The 18820-nt window shown below is 44.4% G+C and overlaps 1 protein-coding gene across 1 annotated transcript; it reads right to left on the bottom strand.

Annotated features, from left to right (window-relative positions):
- Window positions 1–462: 462 nt before the first annotated feature.
- On the bottom strand, window positions 463–18693 carry Gpkow (G-patch domain and KOW motifs). The gene is made up of 13 exons (XM_077106707.1): window positions 18644–18693; window positions 17259–17405; window positions 10989–11355; window positions 10183–10337; window positions 9958–10082; window positions 6042–6151; window positions 4372–4585; window positions 3399–3531; window positions 2333–2459; window positions 2003–2126; window positions 1839–1908; window positions 905–990; window positions 463–816 (listed from the first exon to the last, which is right to left on the bottom strand). Exons 3-13 carry the CDS (start codon window positions 11159–11161, stop codon window positions 682–684), a joined length of 1452 nt encoding a protein of 483 aa, XP_076962822.1. The 5' UTR covers window positions 11162–11355; window positions 17259–17405; window positions 18644–18693; the 3' UTR covers window positions 463–681.
- Window positions 18694–18820: the final 127 nt, after the last annotated feature.

Raw genomic sequence — 18820 nt, 5'->3', positions numbered from 1 at the left:
GGACCTGTGGCAAAGCAGCATATCATGGGGTGGGGAGTTATATAGTGGAGCAAAAGTACTTACCTCATGAACCAGAAACAAAAGTGAGAAAACGGGAGCCCAGAGTCCCACAATCCCCTACAAGGGCATGCCCCCAATAATTCAAGGACTTCCCACGAGGTCCAGAGCACCTCCCAATAGTGCCACCCCAAGGACAAGGCCTTTGACACATGGACTGTTGGGGGACATTTGACTTCTAAACTGTAGCACTCAGGAAGTTCTTCAGAGATGTAGCATTATAGATTCCACAGTGTCTGTCAGGGGATGGACTTCATAATTTCTATATGCTAAGAATGAATTCATGATTATCTGGGTCATTTAACTTGTCTACTATAGCCTGAGCAGGGAGGTTAGGCTGGGAAATGAAATGGTTTCTACCTCAGCAAGGTTCCCACCTTACTTCCAAATTATAATTTCATCTACTAAATATTTAAAATGGTTTTTATTATTTACTCAATTCTGGTAAATATTGGGTTTGTTTCCAGTTTCTTTTCTGGTCCATTCATCCATTCCCCTGTCCCTGCCCTGCAGGACTGCACTGCAAGGGAGAATGGAGCAATTATCTTCTTGTATTCCTGAAGGCAACTTTGTCAGACAGTACAAAACTGGCAACAGCCTATGGGATGGTAGTGGTCCCATGGGTCAGTCTTCATCTGAGTCACTTGGGCCCATGTACTGGCAGACAGCATCATAGTGAAGCTCTACCAACTGTTTATCTCTCCGCAGTTGCACCAAAGCCCGGCTCTTTGCTCTGTCTCGGCTCAGCAGGTGTCCCACCTGGAGCAGGTGTGAGATGAAGTTAGCAAGGCCAGCCCAGACCCTGGAACACCCTTTGAATGATCCCACTTCCAGTTTTGGGACTTACTCTTCCAGCCTGTGGCCCCAGTACCACCATCACACGGTTGCCCTCTACCTTGGGAACCAGGGTCTCCAGCATGTCTTCCCTCAGGCCTGCAAATGGGGGGAGAGGGGAGTGAGGCCTGCAGCAAGGGCCAGCCTAGTCAGGTCTCCCAGAAGGGCCTTTTACATATTCCCTAGAGCCACTTTACATCCTGTTGACAGATAAGGTGCCACCAAACCCACTGAACAAGTGAGGAAGCCTAGGGAGCAATTCATAGAAATAATTGTAAAAAGGCTGGGTGCAGTATGCATGCCTGCAATCCTAGTGACTCTGGAGGCTGAGGCAGGGGATCACAAGTCCAAGGCTAGCCTCAAAAAAAAAAAACAAAAAAAACCAAACAAACATATAGAAAGAGCTGAGGATGTAGTTCAGTGGCAAAGTATCTCTGGTTTCTCCTATGTTCATGTATGTATACACGACCAGTGTAACTCCACATCATGATCAACCACAAGAATGGTTGTACTCCATGTATGTATAATATATCAAAATACATTCTACTATCATATATATCTAAAAGGAACAAATTAAAAAAAATTTTTTTAAAAATCTCTGTTTTCGATCTCTAGTACCAAAAAAGAAAAAAGAAATAACCGTAAAAAAGGAGCATTAATATACAGTATGTTTGTTTAGTACTGGGGGTGAAACCCAGGTCTACATCACCAATCCTTATTTAAAAATTTCATTTTGGGGTTGGGAATATAGCTCAGTTGGTACTAAGTTGGTACTAAGTTGCTAGCCACAGCCCAGACCCTGGAACCTACCTTTGTCTATGCTGTGTGTGTGTGTTGCGAGGGGTGGAACCCAGAACCTTGCACATCCCATGCCTGGGCAAGATTCTTGGCCTCAGACATTCAACCTCCAGGATGTGAATGCCCCAGCTGCCATGGCTCAGACTCACCTTCTAGGATTCGGCCTTCATCTGTCCGACACACACAAGTGTCTGGGCTCAAGACATCTTCAATTGTCATCTAGGAGATGGGTGAAGAAAATGAAAGATGTTTAGAGAGGTAAGGGGCCCAGTCCCTGGGTAAGGAAGGGTTCCTAAATCTGTGGTCTTTGCACCTTGGTGTTGTAATACTGGCCACCCTTGTGTAGCTTGTCCACAAACCGCACACGCAGGTCCCTGTGTAACCAGTGCTGGGTCATGGGGGTTGCTTTCTTATTCTTGGCTGCAGGCCCATCATTCCTGTGGAGAGAGGGCCAGCACCAGCATTAGATCTTTATCACACACATGTTCCAGACACCCTACCTTTGTCTATGCTGTGAAACCCACTCATACTGCTATTGCTAGTTACATCTCTGCACCCTCCTTGCACCAGAAGCCCTCTCTTTGTGCTCAAGCCTCCCCACAACCCTGTCTTCTTCCTCCTCCTCAGATGCCCAGAGTCTCACCGGTCTGGAGGGTGTTTCCGTTTCCTCTCTGAGTCTTCCCAGCGGACATGGAGGTCTTGATTCTGGAGGGCCTTCCGTGATGAGCCTGTTCCATTCTGTTGTCCCAGTGAAGTTCTGCTCACCTGGCCTGTTCAAGGGGGTGAAGGGAAAGCCAGAAAGAACCTCACAGTCTCACTTTTTTTTTTTTTGGCTGGTAGTGGGTGTTTAACCACTAAGCTACATCTCCCATCCTTTAAAAAACATTTTTTTTTTTTTTGAGACAGCGTCTTGCTAAGTTGCTAAGGCTGGTCTTGAACTTGTGATCCTCCTGCCTCAGCCTCTTGAGAAGCTGGGATTATAAATGTAAACCACTGCACCCAGCTCTTACTGCCCTTTCCAAGGCCACATTTTACCCTAAGGCCATCTCCCACCTGCCAAAGCACCCCTCTCCCCATTGTGCCTTTGCCGGGGCTATAAGAATGCTTTTCCCCTTATGCTGCACGGTTTTGGCCTCCTTCAGGAAGCTTTTCTTAATCACTCAGCCCATGCCAAGTATTCACCAGAAGTAGCCACCTAGTGTGCACTACAGAACCTGGAGAGCTATCATCATCCATCTGCCAAATCCCTCTTACTGTCATGCGTTTACCTGGACTACTCTGCCAGCCTCCTTTTGGTTACACCCTAACTGTAGGTCTTCCTTCCTAGCAAAAGACAGTGACATCATCCCCGATAGACAAGGACCTCTAGAGAGCAGGAATTATTTTCCACACCCATTTCTTTCCCCTTAGAGAGAGGCCAAAGACCTAGGGGTACTAGATCAATCTTTCTTCAATCTCACTGAATAAACTGGGCTGGGGTGTCACTCAGTGGTAGAATGCCTGCTTAGTATGCAGGAGGCCCTGGATACTAGCACCAACAAACAAAATATGAATAAACTCTTCATGTTTTGACCTCTGACCAAAAGTAAAACCAGCCAGGCAGACCACTGCCCATGGCCTCTGCAGATCAAAAACCCACCCCACAAGACAGGCCTTGCTGACCTCCAGTGTTCCTCCAAATCCCCCATCTATGAAAGTGGCTCACTCACCAATATGCAGGGAGTTTCTGTCAAACTCCTGCTGGGAAATAGGTCGTAGACAGTACTCACTAACAGTCACCATGCGGCTGCCCACAGCTAGACGGACCATGGCCCGCACATTGTCAGGATCTAGGCCTTCCACCTAGAGTCAGGGGAGGGAGAAGTCAGAGAGGGGTTGAATGGACCCCATCCACCTAGGACCAAGTTGTCCACCCCTTACTTCCAATAGGCTTGAGTCCTGTGTGTCTCTCCCACTAGGCTATGACCTATGAGGGCTGAGAATAGGTCTGGTTCCTCTGTCTCTTCTACTAATCTGTGATCCATAAGAACTGGGACCAGGCTGCGTTCCTCTGTCTGTCTCAGCAGACTATTCAGCTCAAATATTCTTTAAGCATTTAATCCTCAAGTACCCTGTGGCATTTGACATTTCTCTCTTCTTTGGCTAGGAACTGAGACTCATAAAAACCCATCAAATGGGGCTGGGGATGTGGCTCAAGCGGTAGCGCGCTCGCCTGGCATGCGTGCAGCCCGGGTTCGATCCTCAGCACCACATACAGACAAAGATGTGTCTGCCAAATACTAAAAAATAAATATTAAAATTCTCAAAAAAACCCCATCAAATGGTCCTGAGTTACCTAGTGAGGCAGTGGGTGAAGCAGGCCTGAAAGACTACGACTCTGAGCCTTTCTACTCCAAACCCAATTACTTATTTATTTTTTGGTCAGGCACATAACCACAGGGCCATATCCCAAGGCCCTTTTTAATATTTTTTATTTAGAGACAGGGTCTCACTAAGTTGCTTAGGGCCTTGCTAAATTGCTGAGATTGGCTTTGAACTCGTGATCCTCCTACCTTCTGCCTCCCGAGCTGATGTGATTACAGGCGGGCACCACTGCTTCCAGCGCCAAACCTAATTCTTCCTCCCTTTGGCCTTCAAATCCATCTTCCCTGCTTGAGCTCCAGGGATATCTTGGTTACTTACCTTTCCATAGAGGCCTCGGTGAGGGCCAGAAAGAACCATCACTGCTCCTCCAGGCACGAGCCCTTGAGGCTGGTCTTCCTTATCTTTTTCTTGCTCCCCATCTGGCCTCAGTAGGGTGTCAGAGCCAGTAGAGGCCAAGGCCTGGGCCTCAGTCAAGTTTGCACCCAGCCCTAACCCCTTGGGCCTCAGTGAATTGACACGGGGCTTCACTACTCTGTAGAAAGGAATACAGGGTTGTGGAGAAATGCAGTAGTCTTTAGTGCCTCATTCTACCCCCCATCATCCAAACCCACCCATCAATATTATCAACAATATCATTTCCAACCTGACATTAGGACTGGAGTTTTTGTGGTACCACGGTCTTGCACATGCTAGGCAAGTGCTCTAATCCTAAGCTATATCCTCAGCCCTTATCTTTATTTATTTATTTATTGGGTACCAGGGATTGAACTCAGGGGCAGTTAACCACTGAGCCACATCCCCAGTCCCATTCTCTATTTCATTTAGAGACAGGGTCTCTTCGAGTTGCTTAGTGCCTCGCTTTTGCTGAGGCTGCTTTTGAACTCATGATCCTCCTGTCTCAGCCTCCCAAGCTGCTGGGATTACAGGTGTATGCCAGCGCTGCCTGGTCTTATCTTTATTTGTTTTTATTTATTGATATTAGAGATTGATCCCAGTGCCTCATGCGTGCCAGGAAAGTGCTCTACTACTGAGCTACACCCCCAGCTTTAGGAATTCTTTTCAGGTTTTTAAAATAACTTTTATTTTTTAAAAGTTAATATGTGTATTACAGGACCTAGGAATTTTTTGACATATAAAAATAGCAATTCTTTTTTTTTCTTTTTTGTGGTGATAGGGATTGAATTCAGTGCCTCACACATGTTAAGCACATGCTGTATCACTGAAATACACCCCTAGCACTCAAAAGGCATTTTTATTTGGTTCAACCTAATAACATAGTGCATACACTATCTATTACCTAGTATTTATAGTGAGGTCTAAGCCAGGTCCTTGTAACCAAATACACTAATAGTTCTACAGAAGAATCATAAGAATATGAATACCAAGCAGGGGAAACAGGCTTATCAAATGTTCAACACTAATTCCAGTCATTTGGCTGCCAAATGGGGGTTTATGGAAAAAAAAAGTTTGGTTTTCAGGATTCTTTGGAATTTGCAATTACAAAGAAGGGATTATAAATATGTGTGATAGTATCAAATGTTTAGTCTATGCTTACTGTGGGCCAGGGCCTACTGTACATGCTTTATGAATATAATTTCATCTAACTCTCAAAATGGACTTGTGGGGCTATGGATATAGTTCAGTTGGTAGAGTGCTTGCCTTGCATGCACAAGGCCCTGGGTTCAATCCCCAGTACCACAAACAAGCAAACAAACAAACAAAAAGCAGACTTGTAAAGTTAGTACTATATTACCCCACTTTTCAGATAAGGAAACTGATCCTCAGAAGTGAATTTTACATAATTAGGATCTACTTGTGGAGTTTTAAAGGGAAATAGGAAACTGAAAGAGTAGAAGGGGTTACTTAGAACTAGTCAGAGTGATAACCTATCCTCTTTCACTGTCTGGATAGTTCTGGATTGGCAGAAACTTTGGGGATCTTGTTCACAGTCCATCCATCAATCCCCTCCCCCCTACTCCATAACTCACTGATTGAAAGTGCGGCCGATGCCCTCACCAGGTTTCCAGCCCATGCCCCGCAGCATGGCCAGCCCATAGGCCTCGACAGGGACTGCCTCATAATCAGCTTCCTCTGGCACCTGTATGTTCAGACAAAGGAAGGATATCAGGCTTTGCTTATGGAGGGCCATCTGCTGGAAATGTACTTGCTGTCATCCACTGGGTGACCCTCTATGCTTCTAGCTCTTGACCAGTTATCTCAGGGCAGAGTTTTTTTTGTTTTGTTTTGTACCAGGGATTGAAGCCAGGTGCACTTAACCACTGAGCCACATCCCCAGCTCTTTTTTTTTTTTTTTTGTACTGGGAATTGAACCCAGGGCCACTCAACCACTGAGTCACATCCCCAGCCCTTTTCTGTATTTTTTAACACATATTTTTTAGTTGTAGGTGGACACAATACCTTTATTTTATTTTTATGTGGTACTGCGGATTGAACCCAGTGCCTCATGCATGCCAGGCGAGTGCTCTACCGCTGAGTCCCAGCCCCAGCCCCTTAGCTCTTTTTTATATTTTATTGAGAGACAGGGTCTTGCTGAGTTACTTCATGCCTCACTAAATTGCTAAGGCTGGCTTTGAACCTGCAGTCCTCCTGCCTCAGCCTCCTGGGCCGCTGGGATTACAGGCATGTGCCACCACACCTGGCATCAGGGCAGAATTTTTATTTCCTCTCACTTTACTCCTCCTCTGTTTCAGTCCTTCAACAAATATTTGCAAAACACCTATTCTGTGGCAAGTACTAATCTTCTTGGCAAGTGCTGAGAGGAAGCAGTGAAAAAAAAAAACAGAAAAAAAATCTCTGCTTTTGTGGGACTTATGTTCTAGTTGTCAAGACATACAATAAATTAAATCCAGAAAGCATGATACATTAGGTAATAATAATTTGGGGAGGGGTACTGGGGATTGAACCTAGGAGTATTTTACCACTAAGCCACATCTCCAGCTCTATTTTTTGAGGCAGAGTCTCACTAACTTGCTAAAGCTGGCCTTGAACTTGCAATCTTCCGGCCTCAGCTTCCTGAGTCACTAGGATTATAGACCTGTGTCAATTATCCTGGCTTATTATTAGATGGCGAGTTTTACAAAGAAAAATTAAAGTAGTGCTGGGCACAGTGATATGTGCCTTCTGTTTCAGCTGCTCAGTGAACTCAAAGATCACTTGAGTTCAGAAGTTTTGTGGCCAGTCTGGGCAACATAGCAAGATGCAGTCTCCAACAACAAACAAACAAAGGCAGGTTAAGGGGATGCAGAGAAACAGAGAGGGAGTCCCACTATGGTGGCATTTAAGCAGAGATGGGAAGAGCCATGAGGATATGAGAAGGAAGTTTTCCAAGCAGAGAGAACAGTTAAGAGTGTAGGCCCTGAGGCAGGGCAAGATTTGGTATGTGTGATCAATATCATGAAACACAATGTGATTGAAACAAATATAGAGCCAGAAAAGAGATGGTTAAGAGATTAATGAAGAGAACAGAGCAGGAGTCAGAGAGTCTCCAGTCAGGTGGAAACCACAAGAGGGAAACCACAATAGTCCAGATGAGAGATTCTGGTGACTCAGTCCAGCATGTTGGTAGTGGTGATGGTGAGAAATGGTCAATTCTAGATATACTTTGAAAAGGGAAATGGTGGGGTTGAACTGAAAGACTGTATATGGAGTATGAAATTAAGAGGGGAATTAAGGATGACTCCCAAGATTATTTATTTTGGTACTAGGGATTGAACTCAGAGGTGCTTTACCAATGACCTACATCCCCAGCCTTTTTTACTTTTTATTCATTTTATTAATTATGTGTTTTGTTCTGGGGATTAAAGCCAGGGGCACTTTACCATGGAGCTACATCCCTTGCCTGTTTTATCTTTTAATTTTGAGACAGGGTCTCCCTAAGTTGCTGAGGCTTTCCTCAAATATGTGATCCTCCTGCCACAGCCTCCAGAGTTACTAGGATTACAGGTAGGTACCACAACTCCTAGCAAGGTCAAGAATTTTTTTATGTTTGCTTTTTTGTTAGGAATTGACTGCAGGGGCACTTTATTACTGAGCTACATCCGCAGCCCTTTTTTATTTTTATTTTGAGACAGAGCCTCATGAAATTATTGACAGCCTCACTTAATTGCTGGGACTGGCCTTGAACTTGCACCCCTCCTGCCTCAGCCTCCCAAGTTATAATCCTGTTACAGACATGTGCCACGTCAGGCTACATCAAGATTTTTAAGCTGAGATGAAAGATGTATGGAACTGTGATCAATTGAGACATAGACAGTTTTGGGAGGAGGCTTTAGAGAAATGAAGCCAAAGCTGGAACAGGAAAAAGAGTGAAGTGAGGGTTGGGGACATAGATCAGTAGTAGAGCACTTGCTTAGCATGCGCAACACCCTGGATTCTATCCTCTGCATGAAAAAAAGAAAAGAAGTGAAATGAAATAGTGAGATTCTTTTTTTAAAAAAACATTAAATAAATCAAGGCACATCTAAAGGCTAATGAGAATAGTTCAACTGAAAGAAAGGGTGGTTTGAAGCTGTAGGAATAGGCACCAAGAATCATTGCAAAAAACTTATGAATGAAAAGATGGAAAGTTGGGTCCATGCCACATACAGTGGCGCATGCCTATAATCCCAGTGACTTGGGAGGCTGAAGCAGGAGGATCACAACCTCAAGGCCAGCTTCAGCAACTTAGTTAGACCCTGTCTCAAAAAATAAAATAAAATAAAAGGAGTGGGGACATAGCTCAATGGTAAACCTCCCCTGTGTTCAATCCCCCGCACCAAAAAAAAAAAAAAAAAAAAAGTGGGGTCCATGGGTATGAAAGACAGACTTTGGTTATTTCCATGGACACACCTCTCATGTCTCCTGTTGTCACCTCCCACTGTCACTCTTTTAATCCATTACAATTGCTCCAGAGGCACCACAAGTTGCCTCACTGGTGAACACACACCACACTTATTTCCTCTCACTGTGCCATTGCTTGTGCTGTTGATTCCATTAAGAGTTACTCCCTGGGCTGGACACGGTGGCCCATTCCTGTAATCCCAGCAGCTCAGGAGGCTGAAGCAGGAGGGTCACAAACTCAAGATCAGCTTCAGCAACTTAGCAAGGCCCTAGGCAAATCAGTGAGACCCTGTCTCTAAATAAAACATAAAAAAAGGGCTGGAGATGTGGTTCAGTGGTAGAGCACCTCAGGGTTCAATACAAAGTACTCCCTGGGTTCTTCTGTCTCTCACTAAACCCTGTCTATCTTTCTAGGGCTCCCTCTCTCCATTCTGATGGCATCCTCATAATCTCTATCATGGACTATTGTTTCCCTTGCTTCCACCTTCACTTACTAGTCTGTTCTATTCACAGCAGCCAGAGGGATCCTGTCAAATTACGAGTCACAACCCTTTCCTGCTCAGGGCCTGCCCATGGCTTTCATCTCACTTAGAGTAAAACCCAAAGTCCTCACCCTGGCTAAGGCCCTGCTTGGTCTAAACCCCTCTGCCTTCATCTACTGTCACACATCCCACTCTAGCCACATTGATCTGCTTGTTTTTTCTCAAACACTCCAGGCCAAAAAAAAAAAAAAAAAAGAAAAGAAAAGAAAAGAAAAAGAAAAGAAAAGAAAATAGAGAGAGAGAAAAATCAAACACAAAAATCACTCCAGGCAGTGTGTGCCCTTATGGCCTTTACATTTCTTATGCCCTTTCATCTCCATCTTATTCAGATAATCCCAGAATTCAAGTACTTTTTTCACCCCCCAGTTATCTATTCATTTATGCTTCCAAAAAGAATGGAAGGAGGAAAGGATGGGCAGAAGTCTTCTGGAACACACACAGATTTCCTATGCTATGTATGGGGTGGCAAGCCTGGCAGACTCAGCAGAGAGGCTGTCAGGAAGAGGGGCAAGGGGCAGCTCACTGTCTCAGCCTCGGGTTCGCTGTCTTCCCCTTTCCTGTTGGGGGTGCATTCTTTCTGGATCATGGGGATAGCAAGCGTGGGGTCGACACCCGCATTCTCTCTCTCCTCCAGAGACTTCTTGGATTCTAAGGAAGAATGGGAGGGAGCAATGAGATCCCACCCTATCCTTCCACCTTCCTCACCTCTTCCTTCACTGGTGCAGGGCAAAGGGGGAAGGTCACTCACCCTCAATGAGTTCCTTCACTGCCTGGGACAGCACTCCATCCACCAAGGCCTCAGTATCTGTGGATGGCCCAGTCATCTGGGCCAGTGGCTGCCTGCGATAGCCATTCTGGATCAATGGGATGACCAGCTCTTTGGGGGCTTCTGTGGGCTTCACACTGGTGTGGACACAGAGGAGTGAGATTGGGAGAGTAGTATTATTGATGAGTTCTGAGTCACACTCCTCATTCATGGAAATACAAGAGTCAAACTCACTCCCAGCCCTATGGACCACGCACTTCTTTCTGCTTTCTGTTTCTCCGGTTATGTCTCTGACAATTCATTGGTTGGATTCTCTCCCACAGTTCTCCCAACTCTTAAATATCAGTGTCTTCCAGGAATTATTCCTAGATTCTCACTGATTCTTTTCTGGAGGTCTCAGGCACTTTGGAGTCTCCTTTACTAACTAAGCTGAAGATGGCCTCCCTTAACTTGCATCTGCGGCTCCATCCCATTCTCCAAATTGGAGAGAGGCCCCAATATTTCAGTTGAGTCACTAAGTACCCTGTTATGTTCCGCTCCTTTCCCTTTCTCAGAACGCCCACACCGCAGTGTCCCCAAGTTCTAAAATTCTCCCTCCTGATAATGTATCATCTCAATTCCCACAGCCATCAAGCCCAATTTTCCTACCTCTCCTACAAACACCCCCTTCTCGCCTCCATCAATTTACTCAGGATTTCAAGGTCACGTAACAGGACAATCAACTTAGATTCCACCCTCCCGCTTGCGCCCACTGCACCGATTCCCACGGGTTCAAAGACGCGATTCACCTCTGCAGTTCCCTGTCTTCCACCGTCTTCAAGAAATCCTTCTCTGGGGCCGACCTCTCGCCGTCTTTCGGGTCCACAAGACGCCTCCGGGTGGACGTGCGAGTGAAGCCGAATGAAATTGGAGCACTTGAACCTGCAGCTGACGGCAAAGCATCATCTTCTGCGTCCGCCATCTTGCCCGGGTTCCCAGGTTGGCGCAATGCTTGCTGGGAAGTTTAGTTTCGATTAAATTCGCTAGCGGCTGGCCGATGAGTATTAGAACTACCTTTCCCATAAAACATTGCGGCTTCGTCAGGCGAAGGCTGACTAGGGGCGTGGGAAGCAATCGTCGCTATCTTAAGCTTCTCAGGAGCAAGCCGAGTCTAACCTATAAGGAAATTGTCTTTATGAAAGTAGTCCTGATGGAATATCGATTTATCCTTCCCAGGTATTGATTCTTTTCATGTGTTTGACAAGTATTTACTATTGGGTGCGCATTACTGTGCCCTTTTGATGTAGGAAGTAGAGAGGAAATAAATCATTAATAAACAATCTCAGATGGGGCGCAGTGGCACGAGTCTGTAATCCCAGCTGCTCGGAAGGCTGAGGCAGGAGGACTGCAAGTTCCAGACCCGCCTCAGCAATTTAGTGAGACCTTGTCTCAAAAAATAAATAAATAAATAAATAATCTGGGCTGGATGTGGCTCAAGCGGTAGCGCGCTCGCCTGGCATGCGTGCGGCCCAGGTTCGGACCTCAGTACCACATACAAACAAAGATGTTGTGTCCGCCAACAACTAAAAAATAAATATTAAAATTCTCTCTCTCTCACTCTCTCAAAAAAAAAAAAAAAAAGATCCGGATATGTGACTCATTGGTTAAGCACCCCTGGGTTCAATCCCCCATACTAAAAGAAACAAATGCCCAAGGCCCTGGGTTGTTGGGTTCTCTAGCCCAGCAAAACAAAACAAAAAAGATGGGCACGATAGCCCAGGTCTGGAATTCCAGGTAATCAATCTGGAGGCAGGAGACCAAAACAGGAGGATCACAAACTCGAGGCCAATCTGGGTAAATTGGTAAGACCCTGTCTCAAAAATGAAAAAATAAAGTCTGAGAATGTAGCTCAGTAGTAAAGCACCTTGGGTTCAATTCCCAGTACTGAATAAAAAAAGAAGAAAAAAATCAGGATTGGGCTGGAGATGTAGCTTAGTGGTAGAGCACTTTCCTATCATGGGCAAGGCCCTAGGCAAATCCAGCCCAGCAAAACAAAGACAAAAACTCAAAACACACAAGAAACCCAAACCTCAGTGAGCAGCATTTGTATAGAATAATAAGTTATATATATATATATATATATATATATATATATATATATATATATGTGTGTGTGTGTGTGTGTGTGTGTGTACATATATATGTATATACATATATATGTATATATGTATATATGGAGAAAGAGAGGGCAGGGAGCCAGGTGTGGCAGGGCACACCTTTAATCCCAGCTGTGGCAGGGCACACCTTTAATCCCAGCAGCTAGGGAAGTTGAGGTAGGATGATTGCAAGTTCAAAGCCAGGGCTTCAGCAATATAGCAAGATCTTGTCTCAAAATAAAAAATAAAAACAGCTGGGGGCGCTGGGGTTGTGGCTCAGTGGTAGAGTGCTGGCCTCACATGTGTAGGCACTGGGTTCAAGTCTCAGCACTGCATATAAATAAATGAATGAAATAAATATTTTTTAAAAAACAGCTGGGGATGTGGCTCAGTGGTTAAGCATTCCTGATGTCCAAAAAAATTTAAAAAAAAAAGAGGAAGAAGAAGAAATTTAAAAAGAGAAGCACTCCTAGAATAGTTGCATGAAGAACTTAGACATTTTTCCCAGCAAACTAACTATAACCAGTGAATATTCTTTTAAAAAGAACAATCATTTATCTGGGTGTGGTGGCACACACCTGTAATCCCGGCAGCTAGAGAGAATGAGACAACCATCATAGATTTGAAGCCAGCTTCAACAACTTAGAGAGACTGTAAGCAACCTAGTGAGTCCCTGTCTCAAATTTTTTTAAAAAATAAAAAGGGTTGGGGAAATGGCTCAGTGTTTTTTTCTTTTTTTTGTAGAAAAAAAATCAGTGGAGGACAGAGGATTTTGAATGTCCTCAACACAAAGAAACAACAAATATTCAGGTGTTGGGTATGCTTCTTATCTTGATCTGTAAAGTTGGCACCGTTGCACTTTGTGTACGTGTATCGAAATAACACCCTGTGCTCCATAAATGTACAATTATTATATCAGTTAAATTTCTTAAATGTTTTAAAAATTAGTGGAGGTTAACAGAAGGATGTGATATCAATACACACAGACCAGATAGAAACTCAACATCAAGGTCAGGGGGGGGAAATGAAGAGAATCTGGTTAAAAGCTAAGTCATCTCTTACACTTATGCTCAAGGCTGAACCTTCTGAAAATTTGATTAAGAATCTGAACATGCATTTCTCCAGAGAAAATATATGGATGCCCTTTAAGCACAATGAAAAATGCTTAACATCTGTATTAGTTTTCTAATAATGATTCATCAAATGACCCCCATACTTACTGATTTAAACAAATGTATTATCTTACAGTTCTGTAGGGCAGAAATTTCATCAGGCTAAAATCAAGATGTCAGCATGGCTGCATTCCTTCTGCAGGTTCTAGGGGTCAATCAATTTTCTTGCCTTTTCCAATTCTACCTGCTGCCTAAATTCCTTGACTTCTGGCCCCTTCCTCTGACTTAAAAACCAGTGCATTAGGGGCTGGAGTTGTGGCTCAGTAGTAGAGCACTTGCCTAGCAGGCATGAAGCATGGGGTTTGATCACAGACACCACATAAAAATAAACAAGTAAACTAACGGTATTGTGTCATCTAAAACTTAAAAAAAATTAAAAATTAAAAAAATTTAAAAATCAGTTCATTAGCATCTTCAAAATTTTTCTCTCACTCCTGATTCTGTTGTCAAATTCCCTTCTCTGATCCTCCTGAACCCACTTTCTTTTCTCCTTTTTGTGGTGCTGAGGATTGAACTTAGGGCATTGCACCACTGTGCTATACTCTCAGCCCTCTTTCATATTTAAGGACCTCTTTGATAATAGTGCCTCCCAGAATAATCTCCCCATTTCAAAATCCTTAATTTAGTCACATCTGCAATGTATATTTTGCTATACAAGGTAACGTTCACAGGTTCTTGAGATTGGATCGTGGACAATTTGGGGCGCTCCATACTCTGCCCATCAAATCATGTTTATCTAAAGCACATAAAAACCTAATTATCTATTCAGAAAATGAAAATCTATTACAATGACATATAAATTCACAAACCCAATAGGATGTCCACTTTAAAAAAGGTAGAAGAGCCAGGCACAGTGGCACATGGCAGTCATCCCTGCAGCCTCAGAAACTTAGTGAGACCTTTCTTAAAAAACAAAAACAAAAAGCAGGCCCAGGGGCATAGCTCAGAGGTAGAACATCCCTGGGATTAATCTCCAGTATCTTAAAAAAATGCACTAAAAATTGTACACAGATATTCAGAACACCATCAGAGCCCTGTTATTCATAATAGCCAATAACTTGAAACAATCAAAAATATCTACCAATGAATACAGTAAAAATGTGGTATTTCCATACAATGGAATACATTTTGGCAAAGAATGAGGTACTGGCACATATAACAACGTAGAACCTCAAAAACATTGTCCTTGTTTAACTTAATTTTTAGGAAATATGAAGTAACAAATCCATAGAGAGTATGTTAGTGATATTGTAGGAAAAATAGGGAGAGTGAATGTTAAAGGTTAGAGTTTTTTAAGGGGGCCAAAATATGCTAAATTTATATTGCAATGATGATTACATAACCCTGTGAGGCCCTGTCTCTAAATAAAATATTTTTAAAAAGGGCTCAGGATGGGGGCTGTGGATATAGTTCAGTTGGTAGAGTGCTTGCCTTGCATGCACAAGGCCCTGGGTTTGATCTCCAGCACCAAAAACAAAACAAATAAACAAAAAGGGCTCAGGATATCTTAAAAGTGGTTAAGAGCTCCTGGGATTTGATTCCTGGTATCAAAATAAATAAATAAATTGCTAGTGGTGTAGCAAAGCCATAAGCAATTTAGTGACACTCTGCTTGAAATTTAAAAAAAAAAAAGAAGAAGAAGAAAATAAAAAGGGCTGGGGGTGTAGCACAGTGGTAAAAAGGACTTGAAAGAAAGAAAATCCACAGTCACAGGGGCTAGGTCTGAAGCTCAGTGATAGAGTGAATTGTTGCCAATGACATTTTCGGTTGTGGGTTTAGCTCAGTGGCAGAATGCTTGCATAGTGTGCACAATCCCCTACGCTGGATCCCCATTGCCTCAAAACAAAGAAAGAAAAAGTAGGTACAGGAAAATATAGTCTGCATGGTTCTTATTTATTTATTTTTGGGTATGAGGGATTGAACCTTGGGGCCCTTAACTACTGAGCACCTCAGCTCTTCTTCTTTTTCTTCTTCTTCTTCTTCTTCTTCTTCTTCTTCTTCTTCTTCTTCTTCTTCTTCTTCTTCTTCTTCTTCTTCTTTTTTTTTTAATTTAGAGACAGGGTCTCATTAAATTGTTTAGAGCCTCACTATATTGCTGAGGCTGGCTTTGAATTTGAGATTCTCCTGTCTCAGCCTCCCAAGCCTCTGGGATTAGAGGCATACATCTGACTACACAGTTCTGGCTCTTAAAATATGCATGTAGTATTTTTATGTCCGGGTAGCTAAGGATTTTCACAGAAAGAGAAAATGATACACAAAAAGTTAGGAAACAGGTACCACCAGAGTCACATTTGAACCAGATTGCCTGAAAGTTAGGAGTCTACCGCGGTTCTAGACAATGACTCAGGCCTTGTGCTGGATTCCCAGCCTGACCTTGCCACTGACCTTCTTCAACACCATTCCTCCTCTATCATAATAATCCTCCTGAATCCAAGGTTCTTTAAGGTACTCTCCAGCCATGGATTTTTCAGAGTACCCCCAAACTGGCACAGGTATTCACACCTTATTAGTATTAGTATTTACCAAGTTAGAACATCTGCTGGGGAGGCAAAGGTATCTTAGAGCAAGCCACTATCCATAATATTGGCTTTAGAGTCATATATTATAATGGCTGCGAAATGAAAGAGACAGAGAAAATGATGGGGAGAGGATTTGCCATAGAAACTACCGAAGCCCCGCCCCCTAAATTAACATTCTACTCTTTTGAACTCACACCCTGGGCATTGTCCTCAATTTAACTATTTCAGCACCACGCGCCCTAGATAATGCTCAAGGCTCCGCCTTGTGTTTTATTTTATTTATTTGTTTATTTACTTATTTTTAGGTACCTGTGATTAAACCCTGTGAAGCGCTACCACTGAGCACCCCCTCCGCTTTTTCAGTACTGATTGTTGAACTTGGAGGCGCATTACCACTGAGACTCATCCTGAGTCATTATTTTATTTTTAATTGTGAGAAGGGGTCTCATTAAATTGCTTGAGGGTCTGGCTTCGAATTTGGGATTCTGCCGAGTCGCTGGGATTACAGGAGTGTGACATCCCACACAGCAAGGTTCTGCCTTCTTGGCAAATAATCCTAGGCCAACTATTTGAGTAATCCTCCAGACCTTCCTATCTGATGATAATAACATGGAGCCCTAACACCCGGAACACCCCCTGGAAGCTGCTACTCTAAGATTGGGCTCTTGAGCATCCCAGGCCCCGCCCTCTAATTAGCCTCCAAACTCTGTCCCATTCCTCACACTTCAGGCAGCACCTCCAAGCACTCAGAGCCTCCACCCCGGGACTAGCATTCCAGTCCAGCCCTCCAACGAGTTGCCCGCCCCCAGCATCCTTCAGGATCCACTCCCCAGAAATAACCTCCCAATATCTCCTCATTTCAAAATCCTTAATTTATTCACATCTGCAATGTAATAATAAAGTCATAAACATGACTTGATGGGCAGAGTATGGAGCCCCCCAAATTGTCCACAACCCAATCTCAATCAGAATAACCACTCAGACCATCACCCTCAAAGAATCGTTTAGCGATCGCCTCTCTCAATTACCCTAAAGGAATATGCTACAATAACCCCAGGGCCCTGCTCCCTCCTAGAGCTCTCCGAGCCCCGCCCCACCGAATCACACACCTTGGTCCCACCTGGGCCCATAGTTAACAATTCCCTGGCCTGTCACCTCGGAACACAGTCCATCCCAATCCAGTACAATCCCCCCACCGAGGCCCCCGCCCCTCCCCGATCCCTGTCACGTACCCTCCTTGGGGCGCAGGCGCGAAGTGTCGCCCGCCCTGCGTACCAGCGCCCACACGTCTGCAGCAGCTCGGGCCGCCAGGGGGCGCGCGTCCAGCCGCGCCAGCAGCCGCCGGGCGCCAGGGCCCGCCTGCAGAGGAAGGCCGCGGCCTGCGCAGAAGAGAGACAGGTCAGCGCACACCCGAGCCTCCGAGAATACCCATGATTCCAGACATCCGGAGACCTAAAAATGCTCGGCAACCTCTCCGGAGACTCCTGGCCACTCCCTGCATTGTTCCGAAAGTCGTCGACTGTCCCCCTCCTCTTTCGCGACCCCCGACCATCGCGGGCGTGCCACTGGATCCCCGCCTTGCCCCGACCATGTCCCTGCAGGTAGCCATTTGGCTGCCGTGGTCCTGGACCCCTCGGAACACCACATTAATTTCTCAGGAGCTCCTTGACTCTCCCCTAAATAACCTAGATGCCAAACTTCTCCACCAAGTCTCTAGAGATCCTGCTTCTCTCAGGGATCCCAAAAGAAAATACCCCCACACAGCCCTGGGACACCCGATTTCCCCTCCACATCTCCCAAGCAGACCCTGCTACTCCCCAGAGATCCCTCGGAGCCCCATTTACCCCACATGACCCCTGTACCTCTAGGTGACCCCTCCATATAGTTATGGACCGATCGCTCAGAAAACAGTGTTAGTCCATCCCAATCCAATTTTGTCCAAATTGGAGAGTTTTTTAGCCATCTGGCAACTTCTCCCTTCAGGATCCCAATTGTCTCTGCCAGGAACAGTCCTGAGTTCAAGTTCTATAGGGTTTATAAGGGGAAAACCCACATCCTCGAAAATGTAGGTGCAGGCAAGCAAGCCTGATACAAGGCTGAGAAAGCAATTAGCAGAGCAAAAACAGACAACCACATCCTGGGTTCGAGCGCATTTTTGGGCATATGGAGTACAGAAAAACAATATTTTAACATCTTAGAAACAGCTTATAAAGCAGTTTCACACGGGAGTTATAAAAATGGAGTCACTATGGCTATATTTGCTTATAGCTATAACTTGTATCTAACTATTGTTCCATTAACCTATACTTATCTGTAACTATTAACCTATGGACTTATAGTTATCACCTTACACTGTTCTATATCTTATTTCTAACAACCTAAATCTTATGTCTTACAGTTATATGATTACTTCTTCTAACTTATAACCAGAGCAGCATAACATTATTTATTCTATAACAATTAACACATAATATTTTATCCTATTTATTAATATTTCATAACATATAATCTATAATTTACAATCTATATTGATTAAGCTCAGACCATAACATCATGTCCCCAGGGACTCCCATTTCTACCCACCATGATGTCCCCAGGGACTCCCATTTCTACCCACCAATTCACTACAGACATTGCAGTACCCAAGCTCCCAGCAACCACAAGCAGATCTCTTTGGGCTGTATCTTCCAGAGACTCCTGACAGCCTCCTTCCTACCAGCTGGGTCTTAGGCACCGCCTCCTTGCCTGGGTGTGTGGAAGGGGCAGGGCCAGGGTGAATACAAGGCCCTGGAGC

This window comes from Callospermophilus lateralis, chromosome X (assembly GCF_048772815.1).
Source record: "Callospermophilus lateralis isolate mCalLat2 chromosome X, mCalLat2.hap1, whole genome shotgun sequence".
Classification (NCBI taxonomy): Eukaryota; Metazoa; Chordata; class Mammalia; order Rodentia; family Sciuridae; genus Callospermophilus; species Callospermophilus lateralis.
Note: the sequence above shows the minus strand (reverse complement) of the source record. Positions and strands in the feature narration are given on the sequence as shown.